Raw genomic sequence first — 22,615 nt, 5'->3', positions numbered from 1 at the left:
CGACTGAAATCAGTATCTTTGGGACAAATAAAAACGTTTGCTTCCATATATTACAGACCCTGCTGCTATGCCCAAATCATGGCACCTGGAAAGTCGGCAGCTATCCAAAAAAGGAACAAGTTTGTGTTGAAGGGAAGTCTTCGATTTTGTCAGCGGTTTGTCTCTGTGATTAGTGTTTTGTCACAGTGTTTTGGGGAGATCCATGTCACTGAGTTCTGACTTTGGTGGGTGTTTTTGCAGCTGGTGCTGCTGGTGGGAGTGAGTTGAGGGGAAAAAAAGAGCACAAGACAAAAGGGGCATGGAAAGTAAGGTCTCACCGAGCACAAAACTAGATAATCTGATCCAAGAGTGTTTACAATGAGATGGCCAACTACTGACATGAGGAGTCATATGTTCCCATGCTTTTAATCCTCAGATAATGACTAGCCAGACGCGAAGAGAGTGTGTGAAATATTAATTCAAGCATGGTTGATTTCCTCTGACTCCGCTTTGGAAGTACTGAGTGCCATATGTGTCCATGACCTCCACTGACCACATTATTTTACTGTAAATTTGACTGGTTGACTGTATGGATTACTGGCATTAACTCCACTTCAAAAACTCCAAAAGCATATGGATCCCCAGAAGTCTTTAAGTGTCCTTAGTTGAGACAATTCTAGTGTTTATAGACTTTCATTCAAGAATCATAGTCTGCCATCTAGAGTTTAAGAGTGATCTCACACCATAAACATACAGTAGCATGTACACAGCATGTCATGTCTGGAAAAAGACAAATGTTTGCCTGGCATTACAAAGTCTGTTTCCAACAAGCCACATTTGTTGCTGTTACTCACTCCTGACCGTATTTTCCACCTGAGATCCAGGGTAGTCAAGGGTATCTGGGAGGTGTAGGCCAATGAAAGCTTTCATCGTCATCAGAGATTCCATCTCCCCAGAAGCCTCAGTCTTCAAAGGCTGCATTACCCTAACTAGACCATATCCCCTGTCTAGAGCTCAGAGGAACAGGAAATGAGAGCTGACACGGTGCATTTTATGATGAAACTCTCTGATCGTTTATCCACGTAAAATGAGGTGCATAAAGTTCCTCAACTGTTTTAGATGAGTTGACAAACAGTGAAATGATTAATGGACAGGGTGTGCGAGCAGATCCTGGGGATCGTGACCTTGTGTCTCCTGGGTGGTGAACGGGATAGCTTAAAAGGGTTTTAACAAGTCTGACAACTGCTTCAAATGTGGCTCTGACTACTACTGTATGAGCTGAGAGAGACGCATCGTATTTCAAAGCCTCCGTGTTCAATCCGGGTATTATTCACATTGTTTGAATGACAGTAGGAATATTTTGGTTGAACCCACACATTATTTGTTCTTTAAACTCTTTAACCTGTATGAATATGCATGTGAAACTTTATCAAATGCTGTTTTGCACAAGTAACAATTAGGTTCAAATTATGAATTTCAAAAATGTTCCTATGGATATGAATTCATTAGTAATTTTTGCCTCATGTTGTTTCAAACCTAAAAGATATTTAAAGAATTTGTTGTTAGTTTCCAACATTTTCTATTTAGAAGAAGCTAGTCATACAGGAATTGTTTGGGTGAGCTACCCCTAACCTGAGCTCATGCCCCCATCTGCTGGTGTGGACAGTTAGTGCATCAGGTCTCTGCTCATGGCTTAAAGTTATTACATATGCCTGTTTTTAATTGTGTATCTTTCCTCGTTATTGCCAATAGTAAATAGTTTTATTAGACAGGCAGTGATATTTCTACTTGCAGCTGAAGATCTGAGAGATGTAAAGCTTTAAACAAATGTAGCCACATAAGTACAAGTTAACATCCAGATATTATATATTATTTAATGAGCCAGTCTGATGTGCGGAGCTTGTTATTTCTGTATTTATACAAGAATCACAATTACATTTTTCTTTAAAAACCGTGTAGAACTGCTGAAGTGTAAGTGATATAGGTATAAAGTCATTCTCCATTGTTTAATTGTATTTAACAAAATTCACATCATAAACCTACAAGTCAAAGGACAATGCTAATATGGCAAATGTAGTATGTCAGGGAATGTATTTATACTAGACAACTGCATAGCTGTACAGAACATAGCACTTAAATGGTCGAGAAGTTTGGTTGCCTTCAGTACATGCTATGTAACTGCACATATATATATATATTAACATATACATATATATACATAATATATATAATAACTGACAAATGTAAATACAGGTGTCTGATTCTGTGTTTCATCAATACAGAAACAAAGCTGCATCAGTACAGCCGCCAGCATATTGTAGTATGGCTTTACTTGCATTTTTGCAAAATAATGTCCTTAACTCAGTAATGTGTAGAGCCTTACAGTTTCACTGGTCACCTGTATTTTGTTTGGTTGTAAAAACATGAGCAGAGCCTTTGGCCAGCACCTGCGGCCTGCTCTGAAGTGCCCTGAAATAGATGGCAGCCAAGTGGTAAACAACAGCATGTGGAGACCGCATTGAGCAAGAGCCACAAACACAAGGCCACAAATCATTTGCAACAATACTGCATGTTCATGTCACCTCACACAGTTACAAGGTGTTCAGCTAATCTTGGAGCTTTCAAGTCACGCAGTACTGTACCAATGTACTTAACTGTCAGATTATCTGCAATGTTTTACTACTTTCCAATCAACACTCTTTAAAGTATCCAAGTATTCTTTATTTATAAAGAACACCCCCCCCACCCCACCCCCCAAAAAAACACTATATATTGACAAATGTTATTATTAGTTGCAGTATATGTATTTTGACATATGAAAATATTTTAAAAACTTTCATTGGCATGTAAATATTTTATGCATTGCTTAGAATTTCACTGTCACAACCTGAGGGGTTGACTTTAAAATGTCCTGTCTCTAAATTAAGATTATTTCGAAATATTCTGGCTTTTGAAAATGCGTACCATCCTCCATTGGCCCAGCCTTTGCGATCTGTAATTTTAATCGCACTTCTTTCAGTGGCTCCATTGTGTGGCTTTTCATAGAGGAAATTCAGCTCGGAATAGAATAGGCCCTCATAAAATCCACTTCCTCAATTCAGCTCTCTGCCGAGTGTGTGTGAGGAAGTAAGGCCCCTTTCATGCCCCCACATTCCTCAGAGGCTCTCAGAAGTCCAGGTAAAGGGTTATCGCTATGGTGATGGCATTTGGCACATCTATTTTCAAGCACTCAGATTTAAACACTGGTGTGTGTGTGTGTGTGTGTGTGTGTGTGTGTGTGTGTGTGTGTGTGTGTTTTGGAGTGTGTGGTGGGGGTAGGGTATTTGTATGTGTTTCTAAAGTCTGCCCAGTGCCTGCTGCAGAAATAAAGTGCAAATTAGAAGCTTTATCTTTGGGGATCATTTTACACACATAGCAGTCGCTCCTGCGTCAAAGCGAGTGAGGAAAGGTGGGGGTGAGGATGAGATGGGCCGTCCAGTCCCGGTGCTCTCTTTCTGCACTGCATTGAAGTGAGTTAGACAGCCTCTGCCATCTGCCCCCAGTCACTCCAACTGTTTGGGTTCAGCATGATATAACTGTTATATGTGTAGAGACTGGCTTATGTGCTATGAACACCAGTTTGCTTTAATACTGTGTCAAGGCTAAAAGGATATTTCTGATATTAACAGGATGGTTGTGTTATTATGTAATTCAGAATAGACCAGGATACTGTATAGGACAGTACTTTTAATAAATCTGATTAAAGAAATTGCAAATTGCATAATATAATTCCTGAAGTACATTAATGTAATGCCTGTGTGAAATTGATCAATGTATGACATTATAGACGGACAGCTCAGGTACCGACTCTCTAAAATCTCTATGAACGCATTACCTGAAGGATTCTGCAGTATATGGTGCCGTGACCCTAGCATTAGCTAGACAGTTTTCTGATATTCAGGACTTCATGTATTTAAATAAATTTATAGTGAATTAAAGACATGAATATCTGTCTGTCACTCTTTCTATATGTCTATCTGTTGCTAACTCTTTGACTGTCTTTTGCTCTCTCTGTCTATCGGTCATTTTTTCTGTTTATCTGTTGCTGTTTATATCGGTCTCTCTAGCTGTCTCTCCCTCTGTCTCACTATCTTTTGCACTCTATCTCTTAGATTTACATTAAGTCATTTAGCAGACGCTTTTATCCAAAGCGACATGCAAAGGAGGACAATGGAAGCAATCAAAATCAACAAGAGAGCAATGATATGCAAGTGCTATAACAAGTATCAGTTAGCTTAACACAGATTGTGGCATTTGTTGATGAGGGGCCACAAAGGAGAAAATGGCTCCTTCACCATGCTAGATTTTAAATATCGTTCTGTCCGTTTCTGAAATTCAGGCACAGCAGTTCTCCTCTTCTTGTCTAGTCTCCTCACATTCAGTAAGGATCTAATATAACTGTGTGCCTCCTCTATGCCCCATCCTCCTCCAGTCTCAGAGGCCTGTGCTGCACATGCTGTGCCATAAATCAAAACACTGAGCATAGCTTTGAAAGATGAAATTAAACTCTGAATAACTGCTTTCAGGCAGCTATGCACTTTTTCTTAGTATTTAGAGTGAAGAGAACCCTCTGATTGCTCAGAAGTACCCAGTACTGTCACATTGCTAGTGACAGTCGCACACTGTGAAGTTATAGCGTAAGTTGTGTGCAGGGGAAGAGGGGTGTACCGGGCTTCAGCTGGCAATGGCATCCCAACACTGTGCAACTGAGACCTGCGGAAAATTGATGGAATGAAAACATTATTATTCCCACAAATGCAACAAATTTGGCCAAATTCGACAATTTGAGTGTCAATAAGAGCAATACACCATGAGTATTTCAAAATCCTAGAGAGTCAGTGCTCTTGTAGTGGAAAACTATCTTCTAAAGGTTAAGGAGATCAATTTGATAGGTCATGGCCGTGGATGGATGACACCCATACAACGCTTTGATAGCTCTGGAATGCCATAGTGTTAATTGAAGACTCAGTGTGGTACTGGAGTGTCCGGGATGATGGGAAGGAGACAGGTGTGAGGAGCCTGGCTCCTGTCAGTGCAAGAACATACTCAGCACCTGCAGAGCCATTGAGAGGCTCGGGCACTGTTACAGCATGCCCTAGAACAAGCTGGCTGGCATAAGCAGACAGACAGGTGTGATTCTGGAGCTGAAAGGAAGGGCAGTGTATGAACACTCCTTGCTCATAGGATTTCCCATCAATGCACAACTCTGCTAGTCTAAGCGAATCCACTCATATGAAGAATTGACAAGCCCATCTCTCCTTTAGCACCCAGAAGCTGTTTCATAATGCAGCCCCACAAAATACCTCCAAAGATAGGCCATGACTATTTAGCTATGGTAAATACACTGAAAAAAATTATAAGTGCAACACTTTTGTTTTTGCCCCCATTTTTCATGAGCTGAATTTAAAGATCTAAGACTTTTTCTATGTACACGAAAGGCATGTTTCTCTCAAATATTGTTCAGAAATCTTTCTAAATCGGTCTAAAATGTGCAGTTTTATCTCAAAGCACAATGCCACAGATATCGCAAGTTTTGAGGGAGCGTGCAATTGGCATGCTGAGTGCAGGAATGTCCACCAGAGCTGTTGGCCGTGAATTGAATGTTCATTTCTCTAGCATAAGCCGTCTTCAAAGGCGTTTCAGAGAGTTTTTCAGTACATCCAGCCGGCCTCACAGCCGCAGACCTTGTGTAACCACACCAGCCCAGGACCTCTACATCCATCATCTTCACCTCCAAAATCGTATGAGACCAGCCACCTGGACAGTTGCTGCAACAATCGGTTTGCATAACCAAAGAATTTCTGCGCAAACTGTCAGAAACGGTCTCAGAGAAGCTCATCTGCATGCTCGTCTTCCTCATCGGGGTCTCGACTTGACTGCAGTTCGTCGTCGTAACCGACTTGAGTGGGCAAATGCTCACATTCGATGCCGTCTGGCACTTTGGAGCGGTCCCAAAGAGGCCCATTGTTGTGCCATTCAATTATGTTGCTGCATGATAATGCACGGCCCCATGTTGCAAGGATCTGTACACAATTCCTGGAAGCTGAAAACATCCCAGTTCTTGCATGGCCAGCATACTCACTGGACAATTTCGCCCATTGAGAATGTTTGGGATGCTCTGGATCAGTGTATACTTCAGCGTGTTCCAGTTCCTGCAACTTCGCACAGCCACTGAAGAGGAGTGGACAAACATTCCACAGGCCACAATCAACAACCTGATCAACTCTATGCGAAGGAGATGTGTTGCACTGCGTGAGGTAAATGGTGGACTTGGAGCCAGGGGGTTTTCGGGTTTTCGAGCTTGGAGTCAGGGGGACTGCAGGGGGATTCAAAAATCAAGTGCCTCTGGTTTTACAGGCCCTCACCAGGCAAGGTGACAGTCTTGTTTTAAAATGTTCTGCAGCAGAGGACAGTAAAGTCCTGGACTTCCCTAGTGTTTTTTGGCATTCTGCCGTGATTTGTCAGCCATCATGACTTCTCAAGCCCTAGGATTCTTCATAATACTTCATACAGTGTGTGCTTGATCCTCTTGTACTAGCTCACATGGTTAGTTTGGCCTGTGAAGTGGAGCACAAGGCCCATCTGCTGGACAACATCATGATCATTGCTGGTCATTCATGGCCATTTTTATTTCAGATAAATTTGTATTGCTTTACGCTATGCATAAATAGTGTATTATTAAAGGTAAATGCAACATGTATTTTATCCATTAAAAATGTATTAAACCATGAAAAGTTGCATCTGAAACCATACAATAGCTTTGTGTGAAGAACCAGAATTAAATCTTTAAATCTTTAAAAGTTGAGCTTATCTAACAAGGCGTTTTAAAAGTAAACTACCACACGTCAAGAAACTACAATAACTGCATGGTACAAGACATGCTTATGAATAGCATCACTTAAAAACTAGCTCTGTGCTTTGACTGAAGAGACATTTATTACAGTACAGTAGGTCAGGAGCAAACTGAACATGAAACATTGGTGAACCTAACATTTGATTCACAGCCAACAAAAGATAACAAGAGTTTATGTAATGTAATTCAGCTTAAATTATTAGGTAGAATATATAAGAACAGATAAAAGAGAATAACAATAACAAAGTAGGGTAATAATAACAAAAAAGAAAATAAGATAATAAAAAAAATGCAATAGAATTAAGAGATAAGGCTTTGATCCAAAGGATATTCAGATTCATAATAATGGTGAGATTGGAAAATGGTCGTCTGCACAAAAGCACCATTATGCATCGTGTTGGCACACGTGAACCATCCACCAACACTTGCCCTGGCCTGAACTTCATTTAAAAAAGATGGACTAGAATTTCTAACTAAAGCCCTGGCTGTGGTGCAGCCGTAGCATGCTTGTGTACATGAGCCATAATGGGAGTAGTGCTCCCGTGGGAGTTTTGAGTTCAGCCTATGTCACTTTCCATACTAGATATCTAGTGTGCTAGAATACAGTCTGAGTCAGAAGCATGCTAATCTGGTTCTGAGGTTTCTTGTTTCATGGAAGATAACTTAATTAATGTTCTATATGCAGCAGGTGTGTTTACGGCCGAAGAATCGGCCTACTCAAGAATAAGTATTTCATTACATGTGCTTGGAACTGTGCATGCATCACTTCTCCTCCAGTAGCCTGCCTTTGCACTAGATGAGGCTAATGGTGTAAGCAGCAGCCAGGCAGGCCTCTTTATGTACCTCTGCCCTGCCCACAGAGGAATCTTGATGCGTTTGATATTCTCCTAACAGCTGCCAGAGACAGAACAGGGAATGCTGGGATTGCTATGTACAGCTGAAATGTCAGGAGGCCTCTTGTACAGCGGGTGTTATTTATAAGGCTTAAAGGAAAGGGGAGAAGATCTGCTGGGCGTTAGAGCTTAGTTACGCAAAGAGATCAGCTCCATTACCACAACTTTTTTTCTTCTTCTTGAAAAGTTCATTGGTTTATTTGTGCAGATAAAATGTAAACATGGCACTGATTAATGCAGCTGTCTGTCAATATAACCCACATACCACGATGTGTGAATTTCTGGAAAGATAGCCATTGAATAATTTATAAACCCAGACACTAGGTGTCACTATAACTTTTTAGTTCTCTGTTTTCTAGTTCACACAGGTATAATGGGCGATAGACTAGCAGTTAAAAGGGTCATATGACGTCACTAAAAAGAACATTATTTTGTGTATTTGTTGTAATGCAATGTTTATAAGCAGTTTAAGGTTAAAAAAACACATTATTTTCCACAAAATGTACATTGTTGTTCCGCTATGCCCCACCTTTCTGAAGTGGGTCGATTTTTACAAAGCTAATTGTTATGAAAAGCGAGGTGTACGTTGATTGGCCAGCTATTCAGTGCATTGTGATTGGCTGAATACCTCAAGCGTGTGACTGAAATGTTATACTCCTTATCATGTGGCCTTCAAATACTGCTGTGGACAATGGGGAGCCTTGGAGTCACAAAGGTTGAGAACAATCTGTATATAGACAATAATTGTGCCGATGCCATTGTCATTTGGATATACAGCGCATGCTAATCAGTGTTGGGGTAGTTACTCAAAAAATGTAATTAGATACTAGTTACTTTTGTAAATTGTAATGAGATAACTTTACTAGTTACTGCATTTGAAAAGTAATTTCACTACTTATTACTTTACTTTTTTTTAGGGCCCTATAAAATCCGTTAGATTTTTTTCTCAACTCCTTTTTAATGGTTACATTTAATTGTATTCATCAAAAAGCATGTCTAATTAATTTAATTCATAACACATACATTTTCACAGCAATTTATTAAAAGTTTAACAAAAAATACATGTTTAGGGCCCTATGAAATGTTTTATTTTTTCTTCACCATATGTTTTATTTTTTTAGCATGTGTAATTATTTAAATGCATAAAAACAACTTTATTTATTAAAATTTTTCTTAAAATAGCCTTGAAATGTTTTTTTCCCCTCAGAAATTCTGTTGTGTATTTAAATTTTTCTGGTTATCAAATGAAGATTTTATTTAGATTTTATTTTAAATCTAAATTGCATTTCTTTTTTCTTCTTCTGAGAAATATATTTTCAATCTGAGTATGAACAACAAACACAAACTATGCAGCATATAGTAAAAACAATTGCACAAATTGTCTTCAACAATACAGTGCAAAAACAGTGCAAATGATTCACAAACAACATATAAAATGAGTGAGAAATATTCAGAGTAAAACAGAAAAAAAAATAGTGCAACTATCTTTATGAACTGTATAATTATATAATGATTTACATAGTATACATAATATAAATGATTGATCCATTGGCTGTAATCTGTGTCAGAATCGATTTTACCGGGACATCGCCTAACGACCCAAGACATAAATTCCAGTGCTTTATCAGATATGTACCACTGTTTCATCCTTGTTTTTGATTTGTTTTATGTCAAAGTACCCTGTCGAGTGTTTTTTTTGTGCTTTTTCGGAGAGTTTTCTCATGCAAATGTGTTATTGTGTGTTTGTATTCATGCACTCACGACAGACTTTACTTTCACTTTGTTTTCGTTCATTTTCCAAAGCAGTAGGCTATGTTAAGTAGTAGTTCAAAAGACTACTTATTGGTTTAATATGGGAGAGTTTGAACCAATCTGGGCACGGGGTGGGACTAAGCGTCACCAATCATTTCTGTTTGGCTCAGAGGAACGAAAGCATTGGTTTCTTCTGACAAATCAATGTTGTCAAAATGCGATGACGTAGTCACGTACACTATGGCGCCTCTAAGCGCTACGATCAATCGTTATCGGGAAACCTGGCCCAGAACTTTACACACAGGCAAACACGGCATGTGTAACGCAGGAAAGCGTGTTCCTATAGTCTAGTAAAGTAGTGTAGTTACCAATATTATTAGTGTAATGTGTTACTTTACTTCGTTAACCAAAAAAGTAATATCTTTACAGTAATCCGTTACTTTGTAACTCGTTACCCCCAACACTGATGCTAATTTACAAATAAAGAACAAATGGATAACTGATTTAGAGTGATTTTTTTTAAGTGTAGAGCAGTATGCCATTTTTTATATTTATCTATGATGAGTTTCCTGAGGTCAGTAGATCAAGATGATCTAGTGTGCACTTTTTACTTGAGTTGTTGATGCAGTGACATGACTCATCAGTGCTATTATTCTTGTAGTGCACCAGTTGGGCATCGCCTGACTCGAGTATGAAGTTCATTGTCGGTTAGTTGGAAACTTTCTAGAGCAGAGAGAAGGCTCTGTGCACTCCACAGACATTAATGTTGTAATATTATGCTGTGAGTGCAGTGCCCTGGAACAGTTTTTATTTGTCCTATTACTCCACTCCCCAAGTGCACCCCATGAACCCTCGGGAGCCGAAAAATGCAGGGGCCTGGCCCTCTAAGCTATCTTCCCTCTCTGACTTCCCTCTCTCTCCTTCCTCTTCACGTCAACAAAGTCTTGATCGAGCAATTTGCACTTCATCTATGCACTGGCTAACTTTAGCCTTTCTGTTTGGGGGTGGGAGGGGGCTTCCATTCCCATAATTCAACTTGCTCACCCATACGGACATTTGACACAGCTGAATCCCCCTCCCCTCCGTATTGCTGCATTCAGCCCCTTGCTCATCAGGACAGGACGGGCACAGAGAGAGAGAGAGAGGACTGGACCGGGAGGCAGACCCCAAAGGGGCTCATGTTTCGCAGGACTGGGAACCTGTTGGCTATGGACTTGAGTTGAGATTTTGTGTTTTGTAGTTTCGAAAGCAAACAGGAGGCTGGCGGCCTGGCCTCTTTGGTACAATGCTCCTGGATTCTAGCTGTCACAGTAGCAGGCACGATTCTAGGAATTGCTCAGTGCGCCAAGACACATCCACATTGCCTCCCTGGACAAAGCCTGGCAAATGAGAGTTTTGAAGTGAGCAGACCACTGGGAAAAAGAGTGTTCGAGGGACATTGGCCAGAACGGAGTTGTCTGCGAGATCTTTAACGGAAGCTGATCCTCCTTGACCGAAGTCCCTTAGGACATACTGTAGGAGTAGCTTGTACATTTTCTTTTTTTTTCTTGTTTCCTACTTTTTGATTCCTTTGATATTGCCAATATGATGATCAAGGAGGCCTCGTTAAGGGAGGATCCCGACTTTCGGGGTGAACTGGCCTTTTTGGCCCGAGGTTGTGACTTTGTTCTTCCATCACGGTTCAAAAAAAGGCTCAAATCTTTTCAGCAAGCCCAGGTCAGTAACCAACCTCTGTAGTTCAGCAAAGAATGGCATGTCTAACTCTCACATGCCAGACAAGACAAACTATTCACAGGCAGATACCAACTTGTTTATTAATAGGACAGTGGAAGGGGGTGAGGCTGGGCAGGAATACAGTGTCCAAGTGTTGCGTACAGGAGCTTCAAAGAGGGGGGAGGAAGTGGATGGGCCATGCTCGAGCCACAGCTGCTCTCTTTAATACGTGCATGCAAGGCCTGCTCCGCTTGCAGTGGAGTTCTCAAAAATTCAGTCACATTTCAACAGCCCTCCTTCTCTTTGATTGACAGTAAGACTCTGCTGTTCAGAAATAAGCTGCCTCAGGTGTGCACTGTGACTCTAGGGTTTTGCCCAGAGACCAGAATAAGAACAGTATGTCAAGACTATGCATAGAATGTGTTAGACATTTCCACAGCTTGTTATTAGAAGTTTAACCTTGATGCTGGAAGGTCCCGTTTGAAAAGAATGAAGTAAATAGACATCAGCTGTCAGTGTCTGGTCTGTGAATTAGACTGTATGCATTCAGTGTTTTGGATCATGTCCCAATCATTTATCCAGTCCACGAAGAGCTGAGTACAAATCACTCTGATTCAGCATTAGATCAACGAGAAATAAATATACCCTGAAATGAAGTCTTTGGCTTGTTTTGGTGAGGGCACCAAGGTTAGATGGAAAATGTTTGTCTTATTTTTGCTGAGGAGTTCTTGTCATCACATTGGCAGGAAAGTTGATGAGGCCGTCTATTTATTTATTTTTTTTTACTGTTTTTTACTATATTTTACTGCCGTCTTTCTACTGATAATCCACATCACTTCATGATTGTGAATATGTTATCAGAATGAGAGCCAGCCTCCTCACACAGCAAGTACGGGGAAAAAAATTCACACAAAGATGATTACGCAACTATCTTTAGCACCATGGAAAACTTTAAAGACAATATTAACTTTAAGTTGATACTGCATATTGCTACATATACTTCAGATAATCTGAAGAGCTTGGAGATGATGCTGAAGTAAACACTTATGAGAAAATGAGCACTAAATATAAAAATAATATCTTGTCATGCAATTATGAACATGGTATGCACACACACAATATGACCAGTGGGGAAAAAAAAAAGCTATGTTGTGGTTAGCTTTGTTTGGATGGTAAGAACACCTCATGTGACATCCGGATGGTTATTCATCATTTGTCTGTACATTCCTATTAACACCATTTGATTCAAGCACATCTTCAGCTGAACTTTGTTATAAGCTTGTCTTTTGAGATCTGTTTCAGAATATCTTCCTCTTTAGCTGAATGTCAAAATACAACTTGGCCTAAAAAGTTGTCAAACCAATGGTACTTTCTCTAACTGTCTCTCTCTATAGATCCAGCCTGAGAAGAAACCTGGAACACCTCCTCCAGCTCTAGCACCTGCACCCTCTTCGCCAACCCCACGGCCGCCCAGCCCTCCGCCAGCCAAAGTGGTGGCCCCGCCCCCACCCCCCTCCATAAACATTCCACGCTTCTACTTCCCCAAAGGCCTTCCAAACTGTGCAGCCAACTATGATGAGGCCATTGCCAAAATCGAGGCAGCCTTCACAGAGTTCGAGGAGGAGAAAGCTGACATTTATGAAATGGGGAAGATAGCAAAGGTGCATATGAATTGTGAATTGATTATTCATAATGTCTGAACTGTTCTTAGTAGTCTTTGATTGAAAGTTCTGAACGTATAACCTGACACTTGTTTTACAAAGTCCTCATCCGTTGATGTGCTTGGCAAATTGCATTGCCATAGCGCCATGATGGATGCAATCTCATAACAACATCCTATTTTATCTTATCATTGTTTGAATATTATATAAACAGTATCATAAAATGAAGAAATATCAACAGAATAACCCATCCTGACATTTACATTCTAAGAATCAGATATTTGGACCCTTAAAAAGATTGTATTATTTAGAATGATTTATTTTGTTAGTAACTCTGTTTATTTATTTATTTTCACAGAATTTAAGTAATATTGTTATGTAATAATAAAAAACGTGTTATACACTGCTTATATTTATTTTTGTGACTAAACATGAAAGTGAATTAGGCTTCTTATGTCAGTGCCATTTAAAAAACAAACAAACAACAAAAAAACCTAAGCATATTCATGCATTTCTTTTTGCAGGCATGCGGTTGTCCCCTCTATTGGAAAGCACCAATGTTTATTTGCGCTGGTGGCGAGAGGACAGGTTTTGTTTCTGTTCACTCATTCATTGCAACATGGAGAAAGTAAGTGTCAGCACACATACAGTATCCCTTTCCATGAAAATAGGTGCTTTTGTATTTGTAATTTTGTATGGCATCTGATTGAGTTTTTGCCCTTATTCTTCTTCACAGGTTATTACACAGCTGCTATGATGATGCATCCAAGTTTGTTTACTTGCTGGCCAAACCGGGCTGCAGTTACCTGGAACAAGAAGATTTCATCCCTCTGTTACAGGTTAGAACATTGTAACAGTGCATTTAACTTTGAAAAGTAAAACTTCCAGTATTACCTGTATTTCTCCATGGTTATTTACTAAAAGTAGAAATAAAGTCACGATAATGAATGAAGTCTTGTCTACGTAAAGAACATCTTGGCAACATCTTAGCCTGAACTTCAATCTTATAAACAGCATGATTTGTGGTGTTGTGTGTCTGAGTGCTCAAAGCCAAGTGTGACCAACGCTTGACACATAGATATTGCACAATATACCTTTAACAAACAACACACACAACAGTTTGCAATGTGCAAATTATAAATGGCTGAAAAAAACAAACATATATGTTATATTTTATATTATATATTTTCAAACTGATTGTCCTACATTGGATCCCACGAATGTTGGAGTCTATATATACATAGTTTATAACAATTGATAATCAGAAGTAGCTTAATAGATTTAAACTGCTAGGTCAGGAGTCATCTCACTCTTGTATTTTTTAGGACATTGTGGACACTCATTCAGGGCTGACGTTTTTAAAAGATGCTCCTGAATTCCATTCCCGGTACATCACAACAGTAAGTAACTTTATTAATGGCTCAATGACACAGGCAGGAGCTATTTCATGGGGATAAGATTACAGGAATGGTGGTTTTGTTGTCATTGGAACACACTGCTAAATTCTTTGATTGTTTTTAAACATCGTTCCACAGCTATTTTAGTGTCAGCTACTGTCAACAGGAACATGACTTTGCTTTGTCCTGAGTTAATTGTCAGCCTGACAACTGGAATCTCTATTTGTAGCATTGCTTCAGTATTTCAATTTTGAGTTTGAAAGCTTGTTATCTTTCAGTGTTTATGGTAAATCAGATCCAGCTATTTGAGCTAAGCTGCTGGAGCATCAGAAGAGTGAGATGTGGAGGCCAATGCGTCTGTCTGTCTGTCTGTGGGACAGCTGCAACACGTGCTGCGCAGGGGGTGGGAAGGGTAATGGCGTCAAAGTGGCCTGACATCACGGAAACACGGATGCCACCGACAGGCCGCTGACCCTGGTTTTGCAAAACGCCCATATTTAGAAACTTCCTTGCTCTGGTGCACTGGTTGACACACACACCAATGAGCACCAATCTCTCCATGAAGACTGATCTGCCAAGAAAATGCATGTTAATCCACACTGATGTCACTGTTTCTGTTGGAGTGTGAATCATGGGGCCTTTGTCACCATAGGGCTAGATATAACTCAGTATGCTTAACTACAACCAGCCACTAGGCGACTGTACCTACAGGCAAATGGAACTTAATGGATGGAATGATCAGCCCATAAAGGAATAGTTTAAGAAAGAAATGGAAACTTTTGTCATCATTTACTCATCTACCCACATGTCATTACAAACCTGCATGGTTTGAGATTTCAGAGCAGTGATAGATGGAAAAAAGTAATGTTTTAAATTTAGTTCTGTTCCTCACACAAAGCTGTCATACGACTTCAGTGAACTTGAATATAGTACACATGTCATCAACGAGAAATAAATATAGGTGGAAATAAAAGTAAACAAATCCCCTGAAATTAAGTCTTTGGCTTGTTTTGTTTGTTTAGGTGCATAATAATTCTATTTTTTTTTGTAAATATCACAGTTCTCATCAATACTAGTATACTGTAATGCTTGTATACTAGTGTACCGTGACCCACTCGACATCTGTCTTCATTAAAAATGAATCATCATTAAAATCCATATTATAAGCTCTCAGTGGCTGTTCGTGTTTGACGAGATGCAATTATGTATAGAGATTATTGCTTTTAGAAATTCTTTAATCAGTTTGGTTTTATGTATTTAGATACTATGGTTAGTATGATGTAAAATGTGAGGAGAACTTGTAACAGCTTCAGATACTTTTTTGGATCATGTCCAGAGTAGTTGATTCTTATTATTATCGATTGTTCAGTGATGGAGTGTTTTCAAACAGAAAGAAATTTCTTTGCACGTCAGTGTTGGAGTTTAAGCAAGCGCTTTTTTTAAAAAGTGAAAATACATCCTTTTTGACATCCTCAGTTCCATGATGTCCTCTCTCTAACCTCCAGGTGATTCAAAGAATATTTTACACAGTTAATCGCTCTTGGACAGGCAAAATCAACATGACAGAGCTTAGGAGAAGCAACTTCCTCCAGGTGAACACCATTATTGCCACCATTACTTTAGGCTTTCAATGCCTTCAATTCAATTTCCAAAACTTGAAGGAATTTCATCAAAAGCCACTTTCTCTTTTACACCAGACTCTGGCCTTGCTGGAAGAAGAGGATGACATCAATCAAATCACAGATTATTTCTCTTATGAGCACTTCTATGTAATTTACTGTAAGTTCTGGGAGCTGGACGCTGACCATGACCTGTTCATCGACCCCAAGGATCTGGCCAGGTACAACGACCATGGTAAGTACACAGTGAACTTGTTTTTGCTCAGAAAACATGGGTTAGATTATCAACATTTAAAGTATAGTTCACCCAAAAAGTTCTGTCAGCATTTACTCATTTTTGGGTAAGCTGTGCATTACATGAACTCATGTTGTTACCGTAGAGGAGTCTCATTCAGTTGTCCACAGACTTATGGTACTGAGAAATGGCTTTTGATGTGTATCTGCTTTGTGTTCTTCTTTGGAAAGCCTCATCAAGCAGAATCATTGAGAGGCTGTTCTCAGGAGCTGTCACAAGGTAGGAGCTGCTGAGGAGAAATAAAGTGGTATCTGTGAGTTTTGGGGTGGCATACATGTGACTTATGATACAAGTTTCTATCTTTTAGGGGGAACTCAGTGCAGAGAGAAGGAAGAATGAGCTATGCTGAGTTTGTTTGGTTCCTCATTTCAGAGGAGGACAAAAAGAATCCCACAAGGTAATTAAACAGATGTATCAAACATGACACACTGCTAATTGAAATAAATCTGAAAATATAAATATCAGATGAAACTTAAACATAAAAATAGAAACTGAAGTACTAAAATTGAAATAAATTATATATTAGTGGTTGACCGATATTATAGGTTTGTGACATCTGATGCTGATATCTTGGAAATCAGGGGAGTCGATATGAAGCCGACATAATAATTATTATTTTTTTATTAATATTTAAGAAATTTTAAATCATTTGACAATGGATTAAAAAAGAAATGTGTAAAATAAACATAGTTATATTTTAGATGACAAAGTATTTTTCGCAAATACATAAATATTTGATAAAAATATAATTTAAAAAGCAGTAAACTCTGGAAAGTTTGTGTGCATTGGGAATCATATTTTTCAAATAAAGCCAGGGTAACCCTCATTTTCCATACAGCACACAGTGAAAATGACATGAATATGACAGTGGGCAAATGCATAAAGTGCAGCATAATTTAAAATCATGATTTTAAAGTTTAAAGCATTCAATTCACACGGACCGACCGTCATGCAGAGATCATGCAGGTCACATGCACACTTCACAAGATCTCACAGCTGAATTTGAATAAGTTTGCAAGGTTTGTGAAATTAAATGTTCATTAGCCATTTAAAGATTTGTTTAAATTATGTAAATGCGGATTTGCTTAATGTTGACGGCAAACAAGAAAGTATTATAATGTTTGCCTTTCTATTACTAATAATATGAGCAATCGTTATAATACTTTTTGTATAGATGAATTCCATTGTTTAACCATTCTGATTAATAGACAGACTTCTATCCATATAAGACAACTGTTAATGATGACAGCAAACAAGAGGGAGAATGTAAGCACTGTTCTCAGCGCCGTCAAAATAAAAGTCCCGCCTCGACCACATCGGGCAAGCAGAAAAAGTTATTGGACGATATTTGAAATATTATATATATAATTATATAATTTTGTTATGTGTTCATTGTCATTTTATATATATATATATATATATATATATAAAATGACAATGAACACACAACAAAATTACTTAAAGTAAAATTTAAAGGAAGACTGGAAATAACACAGTTGAGAACATTTGTCTTTAAAAAGTGTTACGATTTATTGAGAAATTAATTTATATGTTTAAAAAAACATGCAGTGTGTCTCCTCTGGAACACAGATAGGGATAATTTTATCCAAATCAGCACAATAGGGATTAGGATTCTTAAGCCTTACTTAAAATAAATGTATATATTTGCATTTTATAACAAAATATCAAAACCAAGTTGCATTGCTGCAAAGAAGATAGTATAAACTCATTTGAATTTTGAAGTGTAAAAAATACTTATTTTAGTTGCAGTATATCTTTATAACATTATCTCTCTCTGTGTTCAGTGTAGAGTACTGGTTCCGATGTATGGATATGGATGGAGATGGTGTTCTCTCCATGTTTGAATTGGAGTTTTTCTATGAGGAGCAGTGTGAACGTATGGAGGGGATGGGCATTGAACCACTGCCTTTCCAAGATCTCCTGTGCCAGATGCTGGACTTAGTTAAACCAGAATGCCCAGGTAAAGAACCCATTCTGATCCTCTCACTCATATCACCCCTATGGTCATTCAAAACCAGAAGAACATGAATTACCTCTAAAGTAAAAATAACACTCATAGTCATAGTGGAAAGTAGACTAGAATTTCTAGAATTCTAGAATTTCACATCAGCTAAATGCCCATACATTACAATAAAAAGTTCTGCCATGAATTTAATAAAAATAGCATTGAATGAAAGTTTCTGCAAACGTAAAACAGGAATTTACTTTGAAAAAAAGTGGCTGGCCAGTGAATACACAAATGTGTAATGTAAACAAATGGCATATATTGGCAGGTAAAATTACTCTTCGAGATCTGAAGCGCTGCAGGATGGCACATATATTCTATGACACATTCTTCAATCTGGAGAAGTACCTGGACCATGAGCAGAGAGATCCCTTTGCAGTGCAGAAGGTCAGAGTTTGTTGGGTTTCATCTTTGCCCAAATCCTGTTAGAACGTTAGTTGGTGCGTTTTGTAACTGTATGTATGTGTGTGTATCAGGATTTGGATAGTGACTGTCCAGAGCCCTCAGACTGGGACAAGTATGCTGCCGAAGAGTATGAGATTCTTGTGGCAGAGGAGACGGCCAATGAACAGCTACGAGAGGGGTGAGTCAATGCGCTCTGTAATGGAATGAATTCGCTACAGAGTTCATTACATTGCATAGAGATGAGATACCAACTATATATGGTTGAACTTCAGAGGAGCATAAAGTGTAACTGTTGCACGCTTGCTTTTGCAGATCTTTCGACGACGATTACGAGTCTGATGAGCTCACAGTCTCCACAGACATTGGAAATAAAATGAATAAGCTGGTCATATCTGATTTATCGGGATAAGTTTGGTCTACACACCATGACGTTTTACGGATAACCACCTCGCCATATTTTCCCTCCCGTGTCAAAAAAGGGAAAACGTTTTTCTACATTTCACGACATTTGCGTGTGTGTGCATGTGTGCAATAGAACTAATTCTAAAACCAAAAGGCTTCAGACACCCACAAAAAGGCTTTATGTGCAATATGTCTTAACATGTAAATGTAAACTCATTGTTTTTCACTCTCTTACTGATAGTCACATCCACTCCCCTCAAACTAAACTGCCGGCTGGTTCCATCAACCCTTAACAACTTTAGAAAGAGTTTAGAATGTGCTTTAATGTGAGTGAATCTACATATAATGCTGCCATATATTTTTAAAGGGTGGGGAGGAAAAAAAAAAGAGACTTTATGCTTGTGTGGCACGTAACTCACAGAAACTTTTCCTCTCGGACTAAATCAGACATTTTATTCATGAGATCAGCACATATCCTGTGCTATGCTGTGTTGCACATTATGTTTTAGGGATATGGCAACGGTGCAGACGTGTTGCTCTCAGTGGTCACTGATGGTATTGCATGTTGTTGATAAAAAACAAAAAAAAAGACAAAGTTTTGATTTTTACAGTGTTTGATCTTAACTACAGATATCAAACCTCCATTTACATATTTCCAGATAACTGACCAGGGCAATGACTTGAAAGTGCTTTTTGGAAATGTCCTTTCTCAGCCATTATAATATGTTTTTATCTGGGTTTGAAATGGATATATATTTTTCAAGAAATGTAAACATTATATATATATCATATATCATATCATATATATATCATGCTTTTCATCCTCAGTGTACAGAGACATCTATCCTATACTATTTTGTGTATGTATTTAATTCTCCTGTAATCATGTAAAGAGAGCTGTAAAGCACTATTTATTTGGTGTAACTCACTGTTTAATATTATACAGAAGATCCCAATCCTTCTGACCCCTAGTTGACCACTCAATCAAGCCAACATTCAATCCACACAGAATTCAGTGCTCATGTACCATCTTCTTCTGTTAACTCATGTTTTCACATTTATAGTGAAGCATGCAATGTACAACAAATTGAAATTGCAAAAATAACCACCTAAAACTGTTTTGCCATTGGTCAGTCAAACAGCAAGTCCCGCCCCAAACACACACCATTGGGTTCAAAGCACCACAGAGCAATAGTGTTTACAAGGAAATCAACTTATTCTTGCTTATAGTTGCTTACCGTTAAACTGGGATTGGAGAAAGTATTTAATTATCCAAAATGACACAATTCGGCTTTAACGACGGCTCTGTCTCTTAGTGCTGGCCAGCCTGATTAGTGTTTTGCAAATGTCTCTCCGTGTGCTTGATGGCCAAACCTCCCTCTACTCTGTCACACTCTTTGGTTTATGTAATTAGTGTAATATATTTATATATATGAAGTGGTTTTGTTTGTTTTTGCTTGGCTAGCCATTTACCTGGTTTACCAGTAGCTTTTTCTTGTCCTGTAGTCTTGCTGTTTTTTGACATAGGACATTTATTTTATATAGCCACTGTAAATGTCTTTGTATTTAATTTTTCCCATGTGATTGACTCTGCCACTGAGTGGTAGGGGATGTTTAAATTATGATAAATCTCTAACTGCCTGTGTTCTATAATGTGCATTAAGCTGAGTGGGCAGGGGCTTGACAATCAACTGGACTTGTTTCTGCGGTTAATGACATGCAAGTAGCACTTCTTAGAAAAACAAAACAGAGCAATACAACTGCTGTAGTGTGATTCACTTTTATCAGGACTATTAGACATTGGGATAAAAATGCAAAGCTGAAACTAAACTTGACTAATGCTACAATCCTGGTTCATTTTCATCACTAGCACATTGAGCGCTATGCAAATCTGATCTTCTGGACAGCTATTGGCAGCTACAGAAGCTGTAAACAACAAAACGTGTTAGTGTGTGACTTTTTTTTTTTTTTTGAGTTTTATATCTTTCCATGTGTTCTTTTTGTCTTTTGGACTTGATATGTCTTGCAGGCGGTGAAAGACGGGACTTAAGTAGTGTGATCTCTTAAGTGCTCTGATGAGATGGCTCTGGTGTTTGCATGAATTTTCCCTCTTTTTTTTTTTTTCTTTTGGAAAATTATTAAAATAAATAAAAATGTTAATTCATGCAATGTCTACAGGCTGTTCATTGGTAAATGATAAGGAACAATTATAATAATAGAGGTAGTAGGGAGGAACATGTGCAAACTATTTCTTTAAAAAACGAACATCCTACTGTACCTAGACCATAACCGTGAGGCATCCCCTTTTTATGATCCGTTATCAAACATAGTGGACTCTTATTTATTCATTGCATGCAATTTAAATGCATGAAGTGACTGCTTTGTGCTTAGTGGTGTTTCCCTGCAGCCCGCCATTAAGTGGGATCCTATATCCATATGTAAAAAAAAAAAAAACGAATTAAAGAAATATGCTCTTTCATAACATCTCTTAAAGTGCTTATAAGTTTTGAAATTCCATCAAATGGGGAAGGACAAATTTCCGTGCAAGATTGAAATGTTCCCCTCAAACAATGTTAAACAATAAAAAAGTAAAATAATCATCTTTGGCTGTGGACATAAAAATACTAATGTGTCTTATTGAACATAGACCTTCCGGCAAAATCCAGTAATCTGATAGTAGAGTTAAGCAACATTTCAGAATGATTTCTGAATTCTGGGCAGGAGCTCAAGCAGGCCATCCTGAAATGGTCTTTTTGTTTAGTTACTGTGTTTGATAATTTTTTTTCCCCTACTATTCTGGTCTCCAGAGAGAAGTCTCACTGAAGAAGTTTCATTCCATCTGCAAAACACTTTTCCAGCTCTCCGTACCACAATAACTCCATGTTTGTCCTGAGCTGTCAATGATGGGAAATTTGTTATCTGATCAATACAGACACTTGTGTCTGCCTTTTCTTTTTGAGCATGTCATGAATTATAAATACTTTCCATCCACCTCTTTTCTGTCAGACGTGAGGGGATTGCATTACCCTGGTGTAAATGCAGTGTAGAAACACATACTGTATTTTAGCTTTTGACTGGAATGTTTTCAGTTCAATTCAACAGTAAAAAAGAAAGTGCACAAGATTTATGCGTTGTCCAACCGCAGTCTCATTAGAAAATGTACAGTACAGACCAAAAGTTTGGACACACCTTCTCAATCAAAGAGTTTTCTTTATTTTCATGACTATGAAAATTGTAGAGTCACACTGAAGGCATCAAGGGCTATTTGACCAAGAAGGAGAGTGACCTGGCCTCCACAGTCACCGGACCTGAACCCAATCGAGATGGTTTAGGGGTGAGCTGGACTGCAGACTGAAGGCAAAAGGGCCAACAAGTGCTAAGCATCTCTCGGGGAACTCCTTCAAGACTGTTGGAAGACCATTTCAGGTGACTACCTCTTGAAGCTCATCAAGAGAATGCCAAGAGTGTGCAAAGCAGTAATCAAAGCAAAAGGTGGCTACTTCGAAGAACCTAGAATATGACATATTTTCAGTTGTTTCACACTTTTTTGTTATGTATATAATTCCACATGTGTTAATTCA

At 38.6% G+C, this 22,615-nt stretch overlaps 1 protein-coding gene across 3 annotated transcripts in view; it reads left to right on the top strand.

The window, feature by feature from the left end:
• Positions 1–19,775, top strand: part of LOC132154946 (serine/threonine-protein phosphatase 2A regulatory subunit B'' subunit alpha-like) — an 87,693-nt gene extending 67,918 nt beyond the window's left edge. For 2 of the 3 annotated variants that reach the window (XM_059563687.1, XM_059563686.1), the window contains 12 exons: positions 12,624–12,890; positions 13,415–13,518; positions 13,627–13,729; positions 14,216–14,290; positions 15,793–15,879; positions 15,985–16,141; positions 16,372–16,420; positions 16,509–16,598; positions 18,007–18,182; positions 18,496–18,614; positions 18,704–18,810; positions 18,945–19,775. In XM_059563687.1, the coding sequence (XP_059419670.1) occupies positions 12,624–12,890; positions 13,415–13,518; positions 13,627–13,729; positions 14,216–14,290; positions 15,793–15,879; positions 15,985–16,141; positions 16,372–16,420; positions 16,509–16,598; positions 18,007–18,182; positions 18,496–18,614; positions 18,704–18,810; positions 18,945–19,041 (1,431 nt within the window). In that variant the 3' untranslated portion in view covers positions 19,042–19,775. Of the gene's footprint in view, positions 1–10,628; positions 11,233–12,623; positions 12,891–13,414; positions 13,519–13,626; positions 13,730–14,215; positions 14,291–15,792; positions 15,880–15,984; positions 16,142–16,371; positions 16,421–16,508; positions 16,599–18,006; positions 18,183–18,495; positions 18,615–18,703; positions 18,811–18,944 lie in introns of those variants that run through there. The other variant, XM_059563688.1, reaches the window with a different exon arrangement.
• The last annotated feature ends 2,840 nt before the right edge of the window (positions 19,776–22,615 follow it).

The sequence above is a fragment of the Carassius carassius genome, chromosome 12 (assembly GCF_963082965.1).
Source record: "Carassius carassius chromosome 12, fCarCar2.1, whole genome shotgun sequence".
NCBI classification, from domain to species: domain Eukaryota; kingdom Metazoa; phylum Chordata; class Actinopteri; order Cypriniformes; family Cyprinidae; genus Carassius; species Carassius carassius.
Note: the sequence above shows the minus strand (reverse complement) of the source record. Positions and strands in the feature narration are given on the sequence as shown.